The sequence below is a fragment of the Prionailurus viverrinus genome, chromosome A1 (genome assembly GCF_022837055.1).
Source record: "Prionailurus viverrinus isolate Anna chromosome A1, UM_Priviv_1.0, whole genome shotgun sequence".
Classification (NCBI taxonomy): domain Eukaryota; kingdom Metazoa; phylum Chordata; class Mammalia; order Carnivora; family Felidae; genus Prionailurus; species Prionailurus viverrinus.
In genome coordinates, this window is record NC_062561.1 from 109,682,087 (window position 1) to 109,702,438 (window position 20,352).

General features: G+C 46.4%; 1 protein-coding gene across 8 annotated transcripts in view; it reads right to left on the reverse strand.

The window, feature by feature from the left end:
• Positions 1 to 2,376: 2,376 nt before the first annotated feature.
• Positions 2,377 to 20,352, reverse strand: part of P4HA2 (prolyl 4-hydroxylase subunit alpha 2) — a 34,746-nt gene continuing 16,770 nt past the window's right edge. For 3 of the 8 annotated variants that reach the window (XM_047862363.1, XM_047862355.1, XM_047862373.1), the window contains exons 7-16: positions 18,499 to 18,738; positions 16,811 to 17,004; positions 15,610 to 15,786; positions 12,446 to 12,516; positions 12,099 to 12,198; positions 7,518 to 7,571; positions 6,890 to 6,955; positions 5,056 to 5,124; positions 4,563 to 4,659; positions 2,377 to 2,854 (exon numbers count right to left, since the gene is read on the reverse strand). In XM_047862363.1, coding sequence (XP_047718319.1) covers positions 2,784 to 2,854; positions 4,563 to 4,659; positions 5,056 to 5,124; positions 6,890 to 6,955; positions 7,518 to 7,571; positions 12,099 to 12,198; positions 12,446 to 12,516; positions 15,610 to 15,786; positions 16,811 to 17,004; positions 18,499 to 18,738 — 1,139 coding nt within the window. In that variant the 3' untranslated portion in view covers positions 2,377 to 2,783. Of the gene's footprint in view, positions 2,855 to 4,562; positions 4,660 to 5,055; positions 5,125 to 6,889; positions 6,956 to 7,004; positions 7,408 to 7,517; positions 7,572 to 12,098; positions 12,199 to 12,445; positions 12,517 to 15,609; positions 15,787 to 16,810; positions 17,005 to 18,498; positions 18,739 to 20,352 lie in introns of those variants that run through there. The other 5 variants (XM_047862416.1, XM_047862383.1, XM_047862392.1 and 2 more) reach the window with 5 other exon arrangements.

Here is a 20,352-nt window from a genome sequence, read left to right on the forward strand (position 1 = left end):
ACACTAGGCAAGTCATAGTAAAACTACTAAAAACCATAACAAAGAAAACTCTTTAAAAGCAGGTGGGAGGGGATGAGGAAGAAATTACCTTCAAAGGAGCATCAAAAGGACAAGACAGCTGAGTTTTCAACAGAAATGGTGTAAGCATGCCTATAATGGAATCACATCTTTAAACTGTTTAAAGAAAAACATGTAAATGAATTTAACAGAAAACAGAATAAACTGGAAAACAGTTGTAAAATTTACCCCCAAATACAGCATAGTTTTAAAAATATATGAAAGCAGGTTAAGAACTAAAAAAAAGTATGGTATAATCTAATTTACTTTTAATCCAAGTTCCAGAAAGGAACGTAAAAAATATTGAAAGAGAAAATGGTTTAATAACTTTCTAAAACTGATTGAAGATAATATTGTACACATTCAAGCATTCAAGAAGCCCAAAGAATGTCAAACAGTGGAAAAAACACACCTAGCATGACAATAATTTTTCTGTTCTCAGCACTGAGAGAATCTTTTTTTTTTTTAAGTAGGCTCCATGCCCAGCATGGAGCCCGACGTGAAGCTTCAACTCATGACCTGACGACAGATCAAGACCTGAGCTGAGATCAAGAGCTAGACGTTCAACCAAATGAGCCACCCAGGTGCCCCTGGGTGAATCTTTCTATACTCTGCTGTTATATTGGAGTTGCAACTCCGTAAATTCCATTTCCCATATTCCCTTACCAGCTGGCATCCTGTTAGGATCTGCCAATGGAAGGTACTAGAAGATTAAATGGCACTAGATAAGTAGCAATTGCCCAAACCCAGCAATTTTTTTTTGCATGAGAGACAGTTTTATATATTAAGCCACTGAGACTGAGAGGTTATATTATTACTGTAGGTAGCATAAGCCTATTCTATCCTAACAAAATATAAAAAAGAATCTTTTTAAGAAGACCCTTGCACCAACAAAAATAAAATGTAAGTATGTGAGAGGCATAAATGTAAAAGACAAAGCTATAAAAGATTTTGGAAAAGAATACAGGAAGTACCTTCATCATTTTGGGGAACAAAAGAACTTCTCAAACAAGATATAAAAAGCATAAATCAAAAAGTAAAAGCTTGATAAATGTGGTGAGAAAATTGAGAACTTCTCTTCATCAGAAGACAAAACTAAGAGTGAAATGACAAACTAGAAAAAGGAAGATATTTTGCAAAATGTATAAGCATCAAAGAACTTATGTCTATAATATACTAAAAATTCCAGTGAATCAGTAAGAAAAAGACTTGAAAAAACATAAACATGAGGACTAACAAGAAAGTGTTCAATATCATTAATGATGCTAAAATAGACAATACTATACATGTAACAAGTTACCTAAAATGCACAAGTAGGACATTACCAGGTATCGGAGAAGGCTGAGATAACAAGAACTCTCATTCACTCCTAATGAGAATGTGCATAACCACTCTGGAATACATTATATGGTAAAGTTGAAGACTAACTAGTAAGATTCCATACTTCAACTGCTAGATACATATTCTGCATGCACAAATGTGTTTATGTGTACCAGGAATCATGTATAAATATGCAAATGGCAGTATTATTCACAGTATACAAAGTGAAACCTTCTCAAATATCTATCAACAGTATATTGGCTATATTATGTACTGTCTGTTCTACAATATACATTAAAAAACTGAGTCAACTCTACATATTAAAACAAACTACAGCTACACAACAGCATGAATACTAAAAACAACTGTCAAACAAAAGAAGGCAAAAGCCCCAAAAATACATGGATTCCATTTACAAAAAGTACAAAATCAGGGGAAAAAAATAACTACTTATTTAGGGATGTAGACATAGGTAGTAAAATTAGAAAGACAAGCAAAGGAGTAAGTACCATAAACCACGAGACAATGGTTACCACAAAGGTACTGAAAGCAGGACAGGAGATTTGATCCAGAACAGGCTCACAAGGGGCTCCTGAGGTGCAGATTTGAAAATGATCTCTTCTCTAACCCAGGTGGTGGTCAGCTGGGTGCTCACACTCACCTTCATATTTTTTAAACTGTACATCTGTGTTTTGTGAACAATTCTGTGTATGTATCTCAAAATTTTTAAATAAGAAATTTCAATTTATAACAGCCAGTCATGAACACACATGATTTCTCTGTTCTCTGGGAGTCAAGGAGAGACTATGTGCCCTCACTTTCCAAAAAGGATACTGAAGCTTGGAAATGTAAGTGTTGAAACCATATCTAGAACCCGTGGTCAAGGTTTTGCCATTCAAGTATACACTACCCAGAGTCCACCTACACAGAGGAGATGCACAGGAAATAGTGAACTTGGTATAAGCTCACCCACCTTAAAAAATACTCAGAATAAGGCTCTTTAAGGCTTCTGGCAGAGACATTTTATTTTTTGGTTAAAGCCACATTGATAGAAATGCCATAAAAACAAATATGTAAACAAGGTATCAAAACTTTGGTTCACTAAAACACCTCACACCTAAAACATCTGAGGTACAAAGGCACCTTGCTAGGTGCTAGACAGCCTGACTCTGCTGTAGCCACTCTGACTCAAACTCTGTGGCCAGAGGTGGCACAGGCCAACCAGAAAGGTTGAGACCCAGGTCACCCAGAACCCTCCTCAGTCGGCTCTCCCTTTGGTCCAGACAAACATTCACTCCAACTAAGATCCAAGTGACAAGGCCTGGAACATACAAAGGTGTCTGTCATGTTGAACTTGAGGATGACATAGGCTGTGGGGCCAGGAAGGAGAAGGGCAGAAAACGAAGTCAGTCAACTTCTGTCGATCCACACGGCCTCAAGAATTCCTGTCCTCGTTCATGGAACCACTTATTGGAGACTGTGAACAGAAATAAAGTTATGTTAACAATCCTGTTGATTAGTTTAACATCCAAAATTAATGACTCCTTCATGATGACTCCAGGACTGGGGCCTGATAATCAAACATGAGTAAGACATGCTGTCATACTCGAGTTGTTCATGAGCTGGTAAGGAAGACCTATATGAAAAGATTAATTGTACAAATGTCTGCCAGTGATAAAAGATGGGTATGTGTATGCTGCCATGGAAACTGAGCCAAAGGCTATCCATCTAACCATGTGAGGGAAGAGGAGACCCAGGGCTGGGACATGAAGCTGAAAAGGAGTTATCCAGGGCAGATGATGGACATAGCAGATGACTCCTATATCAAAGGGTCCAGGAAGGGGGTACAGGACAAGAAAAACATCAAGGCATGAATCACCTTGGTGTCAAGGACCCCAAGCAGCTTGGTATTACTGGGATGGAACTGAGATACAGAAGCTAAGGATGAGGAAGACCGTCAGGACTATGGGTGCCTGGACATCAACCTCAGGACCTGGGGGACACCAGATCCAATCTGTGTGCTGTGGGTAGCAGAGTAGCAGAGCTGGTGCTAACACTGCCTGTCACCTAGAGCTGTGTCCCAAATGCACCTAAAGCTGTGTCCTTAACACATACTACTGAAGTCAGAGAGCTTTTGAATTAAAGTACAAGATATACTTAGTTGAAAAAAAAGCAAATTGCCTATAAAGCTTAGAGTGATAAAGAGCAATCTCCTACCCACCCCCTCTCTGCCAAACTCCACTTCTAGAGGACATTCAATTCCTTTAGTTGTTTCTTCTGATATTCTACCACTTACTTCTAAGTAGCATGCTTATAGTGCTATCTCTTGTCTTTCAATTTTGGAATTCTTTCATTCTATCCCTAAACCACATATATTTAGTGTCTTTTATCTTCCCAATAAAGTCACAAATTTTAATTAATATTCAGTGCCTACATTATGTCATATAAGTGTCACTTATACCTGAGCCACCTAGCAGTATATGCTGACATTTGTTGCACAACATTTTCTTTGCCCTTTTAGTTAGCAGTTGCCCCATTTATTTTCTAACTGCCTAATTTTCTGCGAAACTACCACTAATATCCCCAACTTCTCCAGGACAATATAAACTCACGTTTTGCAATCACTTCCTGTCATCCTCACTCAAGCCTCCCTGGCTCACCACAACTATTTCCAGAACAAAGCTCAAAGCTCAAGCTTTAGCCTGTGGTCCCAGCCTTGAGCCTCATCTCCTGGCCCCTGTGCCACAGGCCTCCCCTTATGCAAATGACAAAGGTGGCTGGTCCCCACCACACCTATGATGCTGGTTTTAGCATTGGCCTTGCTTGCTTAGGACACTCCTTCCCCTCTGTTATTCCAGTTCTCCCCCACTGCTCCCTCACCCCTTGCCAGAGTCCATTCCTCTGGGGAGCCATCGTGGACCTACTATGCTTGTGCAGCTATTCTTCCTGTGGCTTCCTCAGTTCTCTGGGCATCTCTGAGAGTATTCCCAACCAGCTGTCCTGACACATAACCAGCATTGTGGTTAGTTACATGGCTGGATGAGACAACCACTTAGCAGGGGGAAAAAAAAAACCTCAAAAAGGAAGATAGCCTTGGCGTTGTAAAAATATGGCAGCAGGTATCTCCCAACTCAGAGTCTAAGGCTGACCATAAGAGCCCAGGCTGAGGCCACCAAACCACTCACCCCACTTGCAGCCCACAAGCACGGGACAGGCAGCATGTCTCGTACGATAGTCACCTTCCCCACTCCGCAGGAGGTTGTACCAGAATACAGCTGTGCCCTAGGAAAAGGAGACAGCCTGTCACACAACACCCACAGATACTGGGCTCAGTGACTTGACCCCAAATACCATAGACCCTCTCTGAGCAAAAACACCCTCACTTTCCTGCATACAAAGGGACAGGGCTCTGAGATTCCAGCAACAGACAAGCACCCCAGAAAGCATCCACCCTTCACGAGGGGGTGGATGCTTGATAACCCACCTTCCCCCCAAGGGACTTCCCTCCCTATCCATATCCCCAGATGGAAGCTGGGGCCCCAAGGTCAGAGTTCAGGCAGGAAGGGGCTAAGACCCCTCAGAGTAAGAGTCAAGCAGGCCAGGGAATGGAACTCAGAGGAGAAAGGAATAAGGTCTGAGCCGTGCTTCAACCTGTGACCCACAAGGACTAGAACTCACCTTCTTAGGCCAAATGGCAGCCCCCAGATCAGGAAAAACAGTGGCACCGCCAGCTTCCACATCACTCATCTGAGAACAGAAGGCATAGAGCTTGGCCTTTATACCCAAAGCTCTCAGAGCAACTGAGTCACAAAGGACACAAGCGTGCAGATTACCCTTCTCTGAGCAGGAGTGGCACTGCTTGAAGGCTGTGCTCTACAGCCAGTCAGCCACCCAAGAAAGGCTCTCCCCATGCACTACCCCTCCCTAAACCCTGCTTTAACCTGTGTGGTTCATCAGGACAGCTCCATGCCAAGGGCTCTTGAGAGCTGTAGCCCTGCAGGAGACCCACATACTGGCCATCCTCAGATGGGAACAATCCCAGTCTGTACACGGAAAATGCTTGACTGACCTCCCCCACCTCCCACCCTTGTATCCCCTTCCGGCCCGGGCCATTCCTAAGGCACTTGTGCCCAGTGATCTGCCCTGACCCGGAGCTCCTTGCTGCTTCCAATACCATTGGTGGCCCCCACTGTGGGCTCTGTTTCTCTGGTTCTAGCAACACCCTCATCTTCCCAGAATGGCAGCCCTAAGGTCCAGCTAGGTGAGCAGGCAGAGTGAAGCTCTGCGGGCACTGCTTTCTCCCAGTGACACCTCAAACTAAATGGACCACAGGCTCCACGGTGGGGAGACTACACTTGGGCCCACAAAGCATGCCTCAACTCATGCCCAAGGCACTACCTCTCTTTCATCTGGCTGGCTTCCTTCAAGTTTTTTTTGTCTACAATGTATTAACAGGTGGAGTAAAAAAAATATTTCCACAGGATGGATGCCAGACAGACTAAAGAGCACTCAACAGACATATGGTAAACGAATAAGATGAAAACCTTTGATGGCTTCCCATAGTGCTGGGGATCAAATCCAGGCTCTTTTCTAGAAACCAAAGGCCCTGTCAGTCTCAGAAGCCATTCTCTCTCTCTAGCAACTCTCACCTCATGCACTGCCTGAGTCACAACAGCCTTCTTCCATTTTCCAACATCCCCAGCTCCTTCCCTCTTCCAGGTCTCCACACATTCACTCCTCTGCCAGGAAGCATGTTCCACCAACTAATTTCCACTCAACCTTCAAGTCTCCACAGACACATTACTCCCCAGTGAGGCTGTCTCTGAACCTCAGCTTTTTTAAGGCACTTATCACCATGGTAACTAAATAATTACTTCTATGTTTAAAGCGAGTCTCTCATATTAGACCATAAGCCCCACCAGAGGCCACACGTGTCCTGCTCACCAGCATGTTCATGGCCATCCCCGGGACATAATAAACATACACAAACACTTAAATGAGATACCAAAGGAAAAGATGGACCTCGGTTTCTATGTCTAAGTTACTTGACAGTCTGTATGCCTCTTTAAAGTGGGCCAAGCATAGGGGAAAGCAAACTGTTCCTCACGTGACAGGTAAACCCAATGGCATGTGGCTGGAGCACAGGCAGCAGGTGGGAGGCAGGCCACTGAGTTCTGGGTAAACAAAGGCAGCTTTCATTTAAAAGCGTCTCATGGCAGGCTCCCCACTCTGCCACCAAGGAAAGAACACTCCAGGGCACTCACCTCAAAAGTTCTGACTAGCAGTGGGCCCATTAAAAAGGGTCAAGGACATGAAAGTCATGGGTGTGTCTAAGCACACAGATGGGAACAAAGGTAAACTCTCTACTCCAGCCAAGAAGAGAGCTGAGGGCCAGAAGGGCTCAGCCATTAAGCAACAGCTGGTGATATCAGGCCTCACAGAAATGAATGTAAGATAGCACTCTGGACCCAGTTTCCCCTGAAGACCCATAAGCTGCATGCATCATACTCACGTAGTTTAAGAACGTGGCCACACGGTTTCCCGTCCCTAAACGCTTGAAAGCATCTTGCTCATTTTTCTATAAAATTAAGTGAGAATGAACAGGTGGACCTGGCCCGAATACTTACATAGTTAAGAAACGTCGCTAACCTATTCCCCTCCGTTTTGAGGCCGCTGTCAAAAGGTCGCTGCAACAAACAACAACTTTCACACACGTTTGCAGATGATTCCACCCCCCACTCACAGGACCAGGGCCAAAAGGATCAAGGAAGGGCACTCAGCATGTATTCCATATATAGCCTGGACCATGGACCATCATTGCAAAGGAAACCCTGACTGGGGCACGGGGGAAGGGGGGCAGGAACAGCTTTCACTAAGACCTAGTGAGGTTCTATGCTTTACAATCATGGTAAAGTGACAGTTGGGGCAGGGGGAATACTCCCCACATCACAGGGAAACAGCCAGGCTGCACTGGGCTCCACAGGTCCCATGCTTCCAGATTTGGACTTCTCCAGTAACAAACAGGTGGTCCTGGTAAGGCAGGGGGGCCTGATGTAGAGGTTGAAGTGCTCCTAGAAGCTCCAGCTTTCTCTCACCAGCTGGAGCAGGGCCTCTGAAAGCACCCGTGGTCTGGGCCTTACCCTAGAGAAGTCAAAGTGTGGCTCGTATTGTCCTCCCATTCCATAATTAGCAACCTGTTGGGAAAGAACAGCGTTGGACCTTGTCAGCAGCATGAACAGTCCTGGAGCAGGCCCTCTCCCCAGGGATACTATCTCCCCCTAACAACTAAAACAACCTGAACCTCCAAGTGCAGCCTCTCTAACTATACCCTGCCAGCACTGGCAGAAAAAAAACTAAATGTGTCCACAGCTGTGTCCAACGGTCAGGCTGCAGCACAAATGTGCTTTCCCAACACAACAGGATAGGCCACTGGGAAGAAGCTCTGGGCTTTGGGGACACTCAGATGTCAGCAGACAGAGCTTTCCTTGAAGTAGGCTCTGGCCTGGGCCCTACTTGATTGCTAGATAAGAAGAAGGTAATCCAGAGGAAAGCCAACAAGAAACTCAAGACAGGGACTTTCTTTTTACGCTAGTTTGGGAGTGACTCGGTGCCTGACACTGCTCCTGCCCCCACTGTGTCACTGTGTACCAGTTGCTGTTCCTAGTCAAAGTGAGCAGGGCAAACGTACCTGACTCCCCTCTCTCAGCAGTTCCCTGTACAGAGTAGCTCTGTATCCAAGTGAAACAGCGGGACATGGGCAGCCAGCTGCAGTGTGGCCAATGACCGCTGCTCTACCATGGTGGCCCCTGTGGTAGTCTGGACCTGGACTAGGACCTGAGCCATCTTAGCTTCAGCAACTACCAGATGTCATTATAGCAAAACCTTGGAATGCAAATAACTTCTTCTGCAAGTGTTCCACAAGACGAGCAAACGTTTCTAATAAATTTCAACTTGATAACAAGTGATGTCTTGCGATATGAGCAGTACATGACACCCAATAATACATAATCACAAGTGAGCCAATGGTTCTTGAAATTCACTTTGATATACAAACGCTTTGGATTATAAGCATGTTTCCGGAATGAATTATGCTCACGAACCAAGGTTTTACTGTAATTAGATTATGAACTGTAAATACCTGACTGAACAGTTTATCACCACAATGTAAGTCCTAAGTCATAAACGTTTATTTTAGCCACAGTAGCCCGACTGATAGACAAAGTTCAAGAAGAAGCATATAATTTGTTATGGAAGCTGACAGATCAAGTGGTACCACCAATGTCCATCTGGGAGCATTTGGCTACTGTCTCTTACTGAAACCCTAAAAACCTCTAGGGCACAGCTATTAGTCTTTAGGAAGTTGGCATTTTCTGCATATCCTTTTTGGTGATTCCAAGAGTCAGATGTGAGATACTCCAAGATTGTCAATAATAGAGACCTACAGACACGCGGGAGAGAGGAGGTACTTTTCAAGAGAGGAAATCCTCCTACTGGAAAAGAAAATATGTATCAAATGTGAGGAAGGGCAGAATTTGGACAGCATGATTTTCAGTGTCCAAAGAAATAAAATTTGATAAACAATCAGGGGATGAAAATACGCTGTCATACGCTGCCTTGGCCTGCAAGATTCCTGTACCAGAAATACCGGGAAATCCTGTCAACAGTGCAAGGAGGCCTGGTTCAGCCAGTGGCCCAAAGGCTGAAGGTGCATGTAAGGAGGGAAGTGCTACAGTTGTTGATAAAATATTACAAACACTTTCTTTGGGTCCAGTTTAGCTGGGAACTTGAAAGAAAATTTTAAATATGACTGTGATTACTGTAGCTATGCACTCTGCAAAATTTGATCACTGCTTGCTGTTGGAACTGCAGTGTATGACTGCATTTTCCAATACTCCCCTTTGCTGGATAGGATGGCTTAAGCTTGCAGCTGGATAGAATGGAGTGAAAGAAGCTGCATTATTTTAACGGACTCATCTTTTTACAGTTCAATCATGGTGCTGATGCTATTGTGTCTACACAACTTAATACTATCCCCAAAGAGCAAGTGTCATGGGAGCTTCTGGATTTGCAATCAAATTCACCATCTGGGCAAACTCCAGGCCCAGACTCACAACTTTAATAACTAGCAACCGTACATCAAAACTGATTCTTGGGGTGTCTAGGTGGCTCAGTCAATTGAGCGTCTGACTCTTGATTTCAGGTCAGGTCATGATCTCACTGTCTTGAGACTGAACCCCACATTGGGCTCTGTGCTGGGTGTGGAGGCTGGTTGAGATTCTCTCTCTCTTGCTCTCCCTCTGCCCCTCCTCTGCTCGTGCGTGAGCTATCTCTATAAAACAAACAAACAAAAACTGATTCCTGTGAGGAGGTATTCATTTTAATCTTTAGATGTGTTGTTACAAAAGTATTAAGAGTCAGTCATTTGAAAGGCATGGGTATTTATGATATTTAGGTCAGAGTGAAGACACACACAAAAATGGTCAGAAATTACTTTTCTAATAAGGCTGAGACATCAAGTCATAACTGTCTTCAATCCTGCCAGTGTAGTATCTCTTCCACTATCAGACAAGCCTTCGTCTAATTCATAATAAAGCCTCAATTGCCCTTTCTCCTCCAAAAGATCTACAGCAAACATCGACTACAAGTGACAGAGTATCAACAGGGAGCATAAGCATGAGCTCCTTTCCAGAAGCCCGTAATATTCTGAAGGACCAGGGACTAGAGACTTTTGCTGGTGCCGAGGCTCTAATGACACTTTAAATGGTCCATGTGGAATGAGCACTTAGAAGCAAGTGCTGAAACCCAAGTTGCTGTCCCCCAAGACCATGTAGGGTCAAAGCTTTCAACACTGCTGGCTGGCAAAGGAAATGCCAAGACAGCTCCTAGAAGAAGGCAAACAAAAACGGGGCCTCAGCCCCCGGGCAGCTGTGGTCTGGGTCTTCCAGAAGAGTCCCAACATCAAGAGTCCCTCCATAGGGAGTCCTGGCATTCAGATCCCAGTCATCAATTGAGCTACAACATGATGACAGGCCTGACAAGATGGAGCCAGGGTTGTGGCAGATAAGCTAGTCCAAGTACGAAGCTTCTGCCTTTTAGATTTCATGTGAGATAAGGTAGAGAGGGTGTAGCAGGGAAGCCAGCCAGGAGGGCACCATGAGCAGAGTCCCACCCACTCTTCTCAGCCCATTGGTTTAAAGCATGCAATCAGCCAATCAAGCAGAATGGCATCCTCGATGGGGGCAGTGAGAGTCCTAACACTGGCTCCAACAGTGGCAGATGTCTTAACGACAACAAATCTGCTCCACGAAGATATGGATCACAACAAAGCCAACAGGGATGCACCAAGTGCACTGAAAGTCCCTACCACTCTTAAAAAGGTGGAAGTAGGAGAAGTGATCAAAATCCTCCACCGATGTGCTTGTTTACAGAACTACATTAAAATTAAATTAAGCTTACAAACTCAACACTAGCTTGGGCTGAACTAAAGATTATATAAAACTTTCACAAGAATGAAAGGTAATCAGCAAGTTTTCAAAAACTGGTGGTGGGGTGGGGTTGGGGGGGGCGCCTGGGTGGCTCAGCTGGTTAAGCATCCAACTGATCATAATCTCACAGATCATGGGTTTGAGACCCACGTTGTGCTCTGTGCTGACAGCTCACAGCCTGGAGTCTGCTTCAGATTTTGTGTCTCCCTCTCTCTGCCCCTCTCCTGTCTGTGTGTGTGCTCTCTCTTTCTCAAAAATAAATAAAAATAAAAAATAAAATAGACTAGAATAGACTAAAATAAAATAAAACAAAATTAGTGGATTTCAAACAAATCCATAAAGAAGACTTTCAAAATTGGTTTTCTGATTGGTGTCACAGCTATAGGAAAAAAAAAAAATCAGTGATTTGCTTGAGTGTATCCTGCAAAAGTTCAGAGAACCTTTTCCAAATGATCTTCAATATTCTAATGAAATCTATTGTTGATCAGATCCAAATGCTAAGCATCAAGATGAAAGGAGCAATCCTGAAATACAGAGAAACTCTAGCCATAAAGACAGACCCAGGGGACTCTTAAAAAATGCCAACAGGTCATCACTTTACAATAGTACCCAGAAGTTCCAATGTTCAGAAGGGAGGATGGCCAGAAATGATTTGAATTCAATATACTACAGAGAATACATTAATTAGGAGCTTTACTCAGCTTTCATGTGTCTTTACAATCACCTTGGAAATAAAGGCAGGAAGCCAGGGTTCTACAGGGGGTACTTTGAAAAAAGCACTCCACTCTCACCAGCCTCTCCAGGCCTCTCACTTTTCCTACCAATGTATCTCAGGACATGTCACCTCCAAGTGCATGTGAATCATGTGCATCAGAACCAAGACCTTTGAAGGTATTTACAGCTCTCTTAGAAGTGTCCTTAAAACAACTCAGGATTTCAGCTTCCAAAGTCAAGAAGACACAACGGGCCTGCCATGCCCACCACTGATCCCTAGCTTCTACTACGATACTTGGATACAGAGAAGATAATCAACATTTGTTGAATGCTAACTGTTGGAATGACAGTAGGCATGCTTAATTCTGGCTTCCCTGTGTAAGGTCATTTCATATTCATATCGTTGTGCAGTCATACAGTTCATTGGGCAAGCCTCCCTAAGCCTGGTCATGGGCACCCTGGGAGACCATGTAGCCAGAAATACACACTTCCCAACCACAGGGTCACAGGGACCAGCCATACCTGAAGCAATTCTGCAGTCTTTACTGTTAGCCCTGTGATGTGCTGCATCCGACGATTCACTCGAGCCACAACAGGGTCATCATCCTCCTCCAGCCATGAGCTAAGTCAAAAGAGGGAGAAACAGGAAGGTTGGGAAGGCAGCTTAGGTGAGATCCTTCACTCTGTCCCCAGAATCAGGGCCAGCACAGGGTGAGTATTGTAAGTAGGGATGGTGCCAGCAAGTAGGACAAGCCAAGCCAAGTAGAGACTAGGAAAGAGACTAGGAGTAGAGACTAGGAAAGCCCTGGAAAGAGGGCTTGAGTAGCCACCCCCCTCCCACCACCACTACCGCCATCACCTCTGCTAACCTTTTGGAAACCCTGTAGCTGGCCACAGTGAGGACGCCTGTCTTGGGGTCACGAACAGTGGCTCGTGCAAGCTGGAAGACAGGAAGAGAGGCACACTTATCCTTCTTTGTCTTGAGTGTTTTCCCAGAGAGACTGGGGCCAGACCCACCGGTCAGACCAGCGAGGGAGGAAGACTTTCAGGCAGTGGCCCTGGCCAAGGCAACGTGATCCTGCAAGCCAGGCAAGGTGGTAGTCTGAGGCCTCGACATTCCTACTCTGCTGCTGCCCCACTCGGTCATTGCCTAGCCCTGGGTGCTGCCCAGGTCTGTGCTGTCTGCAGAATTGCACCTGTGGAGTATTCTTTATCCATTGCCTCATCTGCCTGGACAGACTGCTTTCTCACCAGGCCCACAAACTGCCCCTGACTGAACACCACCTGTGCTTGGCTGCTCCAACTGTATTCAGACAGTGTTACCATCCCAGAGCCTGAGGGCTTCTGAACCACAGCAGCTTCCTGTGCCAAGAAACCTATGCAAACACCCTCCTGCTGCACCAGCTCACACCGGACTCCCACTGCTGTGAAGAGGAAAGATAGGAAGCACAGTTTCTACTCACTTAGGGGCCTTACAAGGTCAGATGACAGAATCCAGAAAGGACTCTACGAGTTGAAATATGTGAACTAATGCCTGGAAGCCACCTACCTCCACATACACACTCATACATACACATACACAAATACCCCTAACCTACCTCATCTCCCCCTCAGTCTCCACAGACAGGTTCAATGATGCTCCCAAGAATCACCTGGCTGCCCAAAGTCAGCCCCACCATGCTTCAACTGTGGGCCGTCCTAATGACCTCACATGGGTAGGACCACAGACCCAGATACCCCCACCCCAACATCACTTCCCCTTAATTTCAATTAATACTTAATTAATACTTAATGAGTACCTACTATGTGCCTGGCACTACACTGGTGACCAAGATATCGCCCCTGCCCTCACACACCTCAATCAAGTGAAGAAGGCAAAAGACGAGCTGCCTAATTGGAGCACAACATGGTAAGAGCTGGGAGTGGGGTAAGCTTACAGTCTGTGGGAGCTTAGTCTATACAGTCAGGAATGGTCAGGGGAAGACCACCTAGCTGAGACTTGAAGGGTAAGCAGGAGTTAGCCAAGTAGGGGAATGTTACAGTAACAGGGAAGAAACAGCAATGCAGAGGCCCAGAGATGAATATGGGTGTGGCACCATGACTGTAGATTAGAAGTTAGATGTAAGAGATGAGAGTAGGCCAAAGAGACAAGTGAGGACTGGGCCTGGAAGCAAGCTTGTGGCCAATGAGAAACAGGAAAGGCAGGTGAGGGACACTCACAATCTGAATGTGGACACCTCATGGAAAACTAGGGAAGGGCCAGAGTGGTAACAAGGAGGCCACTGAGGACGTCAAGGCAGAGGTCAGGCCAAGAGTTGATGGCAGAAGGGATGGATAAGTGTGACTGGACCAGAAGATTGGCCAGGAGATCACCGAACAGGGACACTGCTGCTGCAGCAAGTTCTGGCAACACGGCAGCGCACCCAGGACAGAGGGATTCCCTAAGCTCCCAACTATGATTCCTCCTGATAACAAGTGCAGCTGCAGCCAGACCCCACCCAAACATCTGAGCGTCGGTGCTCGCTGGACATCCACAATGAGGCTGTGGGCAGCTGTGTTCTGCTACAAGAGACAGACAGGGCTATTTTGAAAGCAGGCCAGGGACCCAAAAAAGCAGCTGCCAGGCATTCCCTGCAGACCAAGTTAAGTTCATGGTTCCTACTTCAAAGCCAGAATAGCATCTGTCCCTCACAGGCTCCGGAAAGGAGAGGTCAGCTTTTAATGGCCAACATGTCATGGCTTCTATTCAAAGACAAGTTTTCTCCCCACTACACCGCCCCTGCCACACACATGTATACACACACACCCATCGTGAATACACACACAGAAATGCTGCAGTGCCTTGGTCTGAAAGACAAGTGAGGAATGTCTCAGGAGGTCATGGCATAACAAAGCCTCTCTTGCCCGGCAACGAGGAAAACAGTTTTCTTCCTTGGCCGACTCTGCAGCTGTCCCAGGGAGTGGAAAGGGAGGTCCTGGTCCCTGTTCTCCACACGCACTGGCTACACCATCCCTCAGCAACATCAACGGCTGATTCTGAGTGCTCAATGTCCCAGAACCTCAAGCCAAGGTCGCTTCAAACTGAGGTGCAGGGGCCAGGATAGGAACCTGTTTTCTGTCTCTCCACAAGTGTTGGGCTTCCTGGCCACTACCAGTCTATTAGGAGCACAGCAATACAGGATCTAACTAAATCCCTCCTTGTAATCACCAATGATAAGAGAACAGTGGAGACATAACACCAAATGGTTCTCTTTGAAAGACGTCAAATAGAAACAAGTCTTCTATGAACTAGAAATATAAGAATAATTTTATAGCCTGATGACAAATGTACAAAAACCAACAGCCAACTGTATACTTAGTAGTGAAATACCATAGGAATCCCCAGGAAATTCAGGAACAAGACCAGGATGTATACTGTTAATGCTCATGGAGTTCTGAGCAGTTCCCAAGAAGATAAAAACAGAGGAACTATAATTACTGGGAAGGAGAAAACAAAATGTTCCGTATTTGCAGTTGCTAACAGTGTCTGGGCAACGTAAGAGAATCAGCTAAAAACCCAAAGAAGAATGAGACAGTTGAGCAACCAGGTGCAAACTACACAGGTCTGTTTCCTCGTGGGTAAAATGAAAACAATGACATAATAGGTTTAAGAGACGTGATAGCTAATATATGTTAAGCACTCAGAACAGGGCCTGCCATACTTAAGAACTCAGTAAACATTAGCTATTACTAAAAAATATATTTTTATGATCAGTACTTCAGCATATAATAAACTAACACTAGAGACCTAACTGAACAACATAACTAGTAAAAACCAGTGAGGTCTTCTGTCCTAGCACTTGGCTGTTCACAATGGTTCCTTCAGTTTTCTTCAGCATTGGACCAGGAACCCATAAGGTCAAATTGTGCAGTACCTCAGCACCCAGACAGCAGACTCATGCTGCATATCAGAACAGGCCAGCTGAATAAACAAAGAAATCACTCCATGGTACCAGGGATGAGGTGGCCAGGAAGGAAGTGCAGAGATACCTACTTTGGGTTTCGCGATCTCCTTGATCTTCTCGATTTCCTCATCAGACATGACATCATAGTACCTGACAATGTGCGGACTGTCCCACTCATCCTCTTCTTTGAAGGGGGCGATGAGAAGCTGTGGTGTTCTGTTGCCATGGTGATACCTACAGAAAAGCCTCTTCTGCCTCCGGGGAGTCTGGAGAGCACACAGAGTGAGAGGTCCTGAGCAAAGTGCGTCTTAAACCTCGGACCCAGGCTGGCTTGGTGCAGAGGCTGGTCTCACATGTCGTGTCCAGCAGCTGCTCCCTTCTGCCCCACCAGAGAAGAAATAAGAGCCCCTCAGCTTGACTGAGAGAAATGATACCCCACAAATCATGTAATGTTTCTCCTCTTCCAAGAATTCCTCACGTCCACAAGTGCTGTGGCACAGGGTGATCCCTGACCCCTCTCACAGAGATATTAGAATTTCAGAAGGGCTGAGGCTGGGGAGAACCCATTCCAGGTGGAGGAGCCAGTGGGAGGTAAGCAGACATGGGCATGGAAAAGGCCCAGAGACCGCCTCACACCTGAGCCTCCTGGAGGAAGCAATGGAATCCCAAGGCTTTCAAAAGCCAGTGACACCTGAGACTAAGCTGTAGCTACTATTGTGTCTTTACTACACAGACCACAACTTCCCTTTGGGCCACATCCACACTCATGGTTTTCCTCAGAGCATGGGTCAAGCAGAAGCTGGGCATGCTGGGATGGGAAGGGGAGCTTGGTAATAACTTAGAGGATTGAAATTCTGCCTGTGGGGTGCCTGGGTGGCTCAACTGGTTAAGTGTCCAACTCTTGATTTCGGCTCAGGTCATGATCTCAGAGTTTGTGACTTCGAGCCCCACATCAGGCTCTGGACTAACAGTGTGGAGCCTGCTTGGGATTCTCTCTCTCTCTCTCTCTCTCTCTCTGCCCTCCCTCACTCACACTGTCTCTCTCTGTCTCGCAAAATACATAAATAAAGTTCAAAAAAAGAAAGAAAGAAACTCTGCCTGGATCATCAGGGGAGACAGTCTCATAATCCTACCTCAGAGAACACCCATAGGTCAGCCACAGCAGAGGCTACAAAGAACTGGGGAAGAAGTTGAGGAAACGGCCTACACACACAGGAACACCCTCCCCAAATGTGCTCGTCCAGAGCTGAAATCTAGGTCTACATATAGGACCCAGCCATGTTTTCTCACCAGTTTGACACCCTCCCCACGACAGAGACTCTCATAGATATCCCTCTCAGGCAGGTAGTCCACAGGCCTCTCATAGATGCTTTCCTGTGTTGCTAGCCCAGCTTCTGTCTGATTTGACAACACTTTTTCTCTTTCTTCCTCCAACAACTGTTCAAAGTACCGCAGATTCCCTCCAGCTCGTTCATGGCTCGGGTCTAGAAAGAGCAAAGAACAAGAAGGAAAAGGAAACCACAAACATCTGTTAGATCGCTTAGAGAAATTATCCTGTAAGTGGTTTTCTCTCCTGGCAGCTCACTTTGCATGCAGCATTCTGCTTTTCCACAGCACCTAACGAGGCTCATTGGTCAAAGCAGGGAAAACTGACACAGGCTCTCCCTACTCCATCAGAGATGCGAAAGGAACAATAGACTGGGGGACACTTAGCCGGCCACACAAGGGGTCTCCTCTCAGGCCTCCCTGAAGGGCCCATGGGCACAGGTCTAGAGAAGGAGTACAGACTCTTGCTGCCTCCTCCCCACTTGGCTGAGTCATTTACACCCATGCCCTAGAGTACACCCATTACTAGTGACCGCATCACATGCTGATCACAACAAGAAGGCAGGCTGAAATACTGGCAAAAAGAACAGCCATGACAATGCCACAGCTTCATTTTGTGTGCCTCAATAACACAAAGGAGTACATTTGAGAGGATTACTGTGCCACTCCATAGATGAGGAAACTGAGGTCCAAAGATATTAAAAGATTTAGGTTAAGGTTATGCAGAAAAGGAATCCAGGCATCCTGACTCCCGGTCCAAGGCCCTTACTAACATGAAAGGATCTATAAAGCTCTCTGCCCACATCAGTCTTACAGGACAATCATACGCTAGGGGGCATCAGACTCAAGGCTCATGAAAAACAGCAGCTGATCTATGAAATTCTCGACTGTGATAATTCCATATGTTAGTAAAGAGGTAGAACAGATAGATTTTAAAGACACACTGCTGGGGCGTATGGGTGGCTCAGTCAGTTGAGCATCCGACTTCGGCTCAGGTCGTGATCTCATGGTTTGTGGGTTCGAGCCCCGCGTCGGGCTCTGTGCTGTCAGCTCAGAGCCTGGAGCCTGCTTCAGATTCTGTGTCTCCCCCCCTCTCTGCCCCTCCCCCGCTTGCGCACACTCTCTCTCTTTCTCTGTGTCTCTCTCAAAATGAATAAACATTTTTAAAAATTCAAATTTAAAAAGAAAAAGACACAGTGCTTCTGATCTCCTTCAATCCAACACCACAAGACATTCTAAACACCAATGCCATACCAAATCCCACCAGTTAGACCTCAGACCTCTAACTAATGGGGCAGGCCTCTGTCACTGCACAAACCCTCAAGTGCCTCTTGAGCTGTTCCTGACACTGTGAAGGCTCTCTATCCCGCAGAGCAGCAGAGGCACTGCAGCACTGGATTCCTATTTAAAAAGGGAGTGTGTAGGACGACAGGTCTGAGGGTATCCATCAGCAACTGGGCAAGGGCTAAGGCCAGAAATAAGGTGAGTAAAGAACTAGGTGGCAGCTGGAATAGGCCTGAAAGCAGTTAAGGCATTAGTCACTGGCCAGGTGACATGTGAGACTGGCTCAGTCCCAGGACAGTGGCCAGCAGAGTGACCAGTTCTCCTGCCACCTCCCCATCAGCTCTGACCTTCCCCTAGAACATCCTTACCAAGAGAAAGCAGGCGGCGGGTGAGCTCCAGGGCACGGTGTAGGTCACCCAACTGGAAAACAGCATAGCTCAGGTAGTCCAGCACCTGGGCCTTGGTTGTGGTGCCCTCCTCCCCAGCATCGAGTTGCTTCAGCACCTGCTCCATCCACAGGACCGTATGGTAATAGTCGCCTTCATTGTAGGCTGAGCGGCCCATCCCAAAGCAGTCATCCACACTCAGCACTGCCTGGTACTTGGTTCCTGCAGCAGGAGAGGCCAATGGTCAGTCTCCAAAGAGCCTCTGCGCTGGCAGAAAGATACCCACATTGAGGAAGCCTGGACGAGTGGAAGGTGGGGGGTGGGAGGGCATCATCCCAGCTGAGTTCCACCATGGCTTCAGACCATGCACTTCAAAGTGAGCACAGAGAGGCTGGTCCTGCCTAAAACTGGAGTTCACAGCCAATCTCCCAGCCGCAGACTCCCCTTCTCCCATGTGGGAAGGGGCCTTTGTTGTGGAGAAACCCAGGAAGCCCAGAAAGTAGTATTCAGAAGAGTATGAAGGTCCTGTGAGCCACAGAGGAGATATCTGTTGGGCAGCTGGCCAAATCAGACAGACTTGGAGGGAGAAAAATTAGGTGAATATAAAACAAAGAACTTATGTGGCAGCTAAAGCCACAGATGAGGATAATCACTTCCAGCAAGAGTATAGGGCAAGAGTAGGGAAGGTGGCTAAGGTCAGAACCCCACAGATCACCTGCAGAGAAAGGACAAAGAGTAACACTGAGAAGGACCTAAGAGGTAGTAGCACAAACAATGCCAGGAGTGCTGTGGGGCAGATGCCAAGGGAAGTCAAGAGCCAAGCCTGCAGTGTCAGCTTTGACCATTAGGTGGCGGGGACCTTGGTGAGCATCTATTCTACAGGTCCTGCCTGGGCTCAGCACTGTACAGTGACAATGAAGGTAGTTTCAAGTCAAGGACAAGATATGGTATGCCAGCTACAGAAACATGTAGGATTTAGGGTGGGGGCAAAGTGGGAGGGACCATGAGTGAATTCCTCAGGGAATGATGAGAAAGCAGGTCTCAGGAAGAGGAAAGAAGAGCTGTGACCCTCCCTGGACAGTGAGGGAATCTCCGTTAACTCTCTTAACAACTTAGGCATGGGTGACATGGAAGAGCTGCCTCAGAGGGAGTTCTTTCTGCCTAATGTCCAAGATGGGGCTCTGTCCACAATAAAACCCCTGTTGCAATGGGTCAGGTACCTCAGAGACTGGGGTCTGTTTGCCCTGATGGCTCAGCAACAGACAACGTGGGATAGGAAGGTGAGGAGGATAGGTGGAGTTAGTAGACAGGCCAGAGATGAAGGGGTTCCTTGAGCCCCTGGCCATCATCCTTGGGCCTGCACAGATCTTTGGCTCTGTAGGCCCAGGAACCAACAGTGATGGAGTCAGTATAACACAGCAGCTGAGCTAGATGGACAAAGCTGGGTCTATGTGGGCCTCACTATGGCAACCACCAGCTGTGTGACTATGAATAAGTTACTTAGCCTCTCTGACTCTCAGTCCCCTTACATCTAAAGTAAACACCATCAATTTTAGAGGACTTGAACAAGAATTCAACAAGATAATGCATAAAGATGTCTTCTATGATCCCCAGAATGCTAATAATCAGTAGCAACTATCAGCATGTCTCACAAATGCCAAGAATGTCAACAATAGCTCCCAGATACTCAGCATCCTCCCCAGAAGCAAATCAAAAGTCTACCTGCTAGAGAGTGCTCCCTGGAGAGTACCGGCTGACCTGAGTACTGAAGGGCAATCAGACATGAGACCCAGCAGATGTGGGTAAAGGTACTTCTGCAGAGGGTGTGGGATGGGC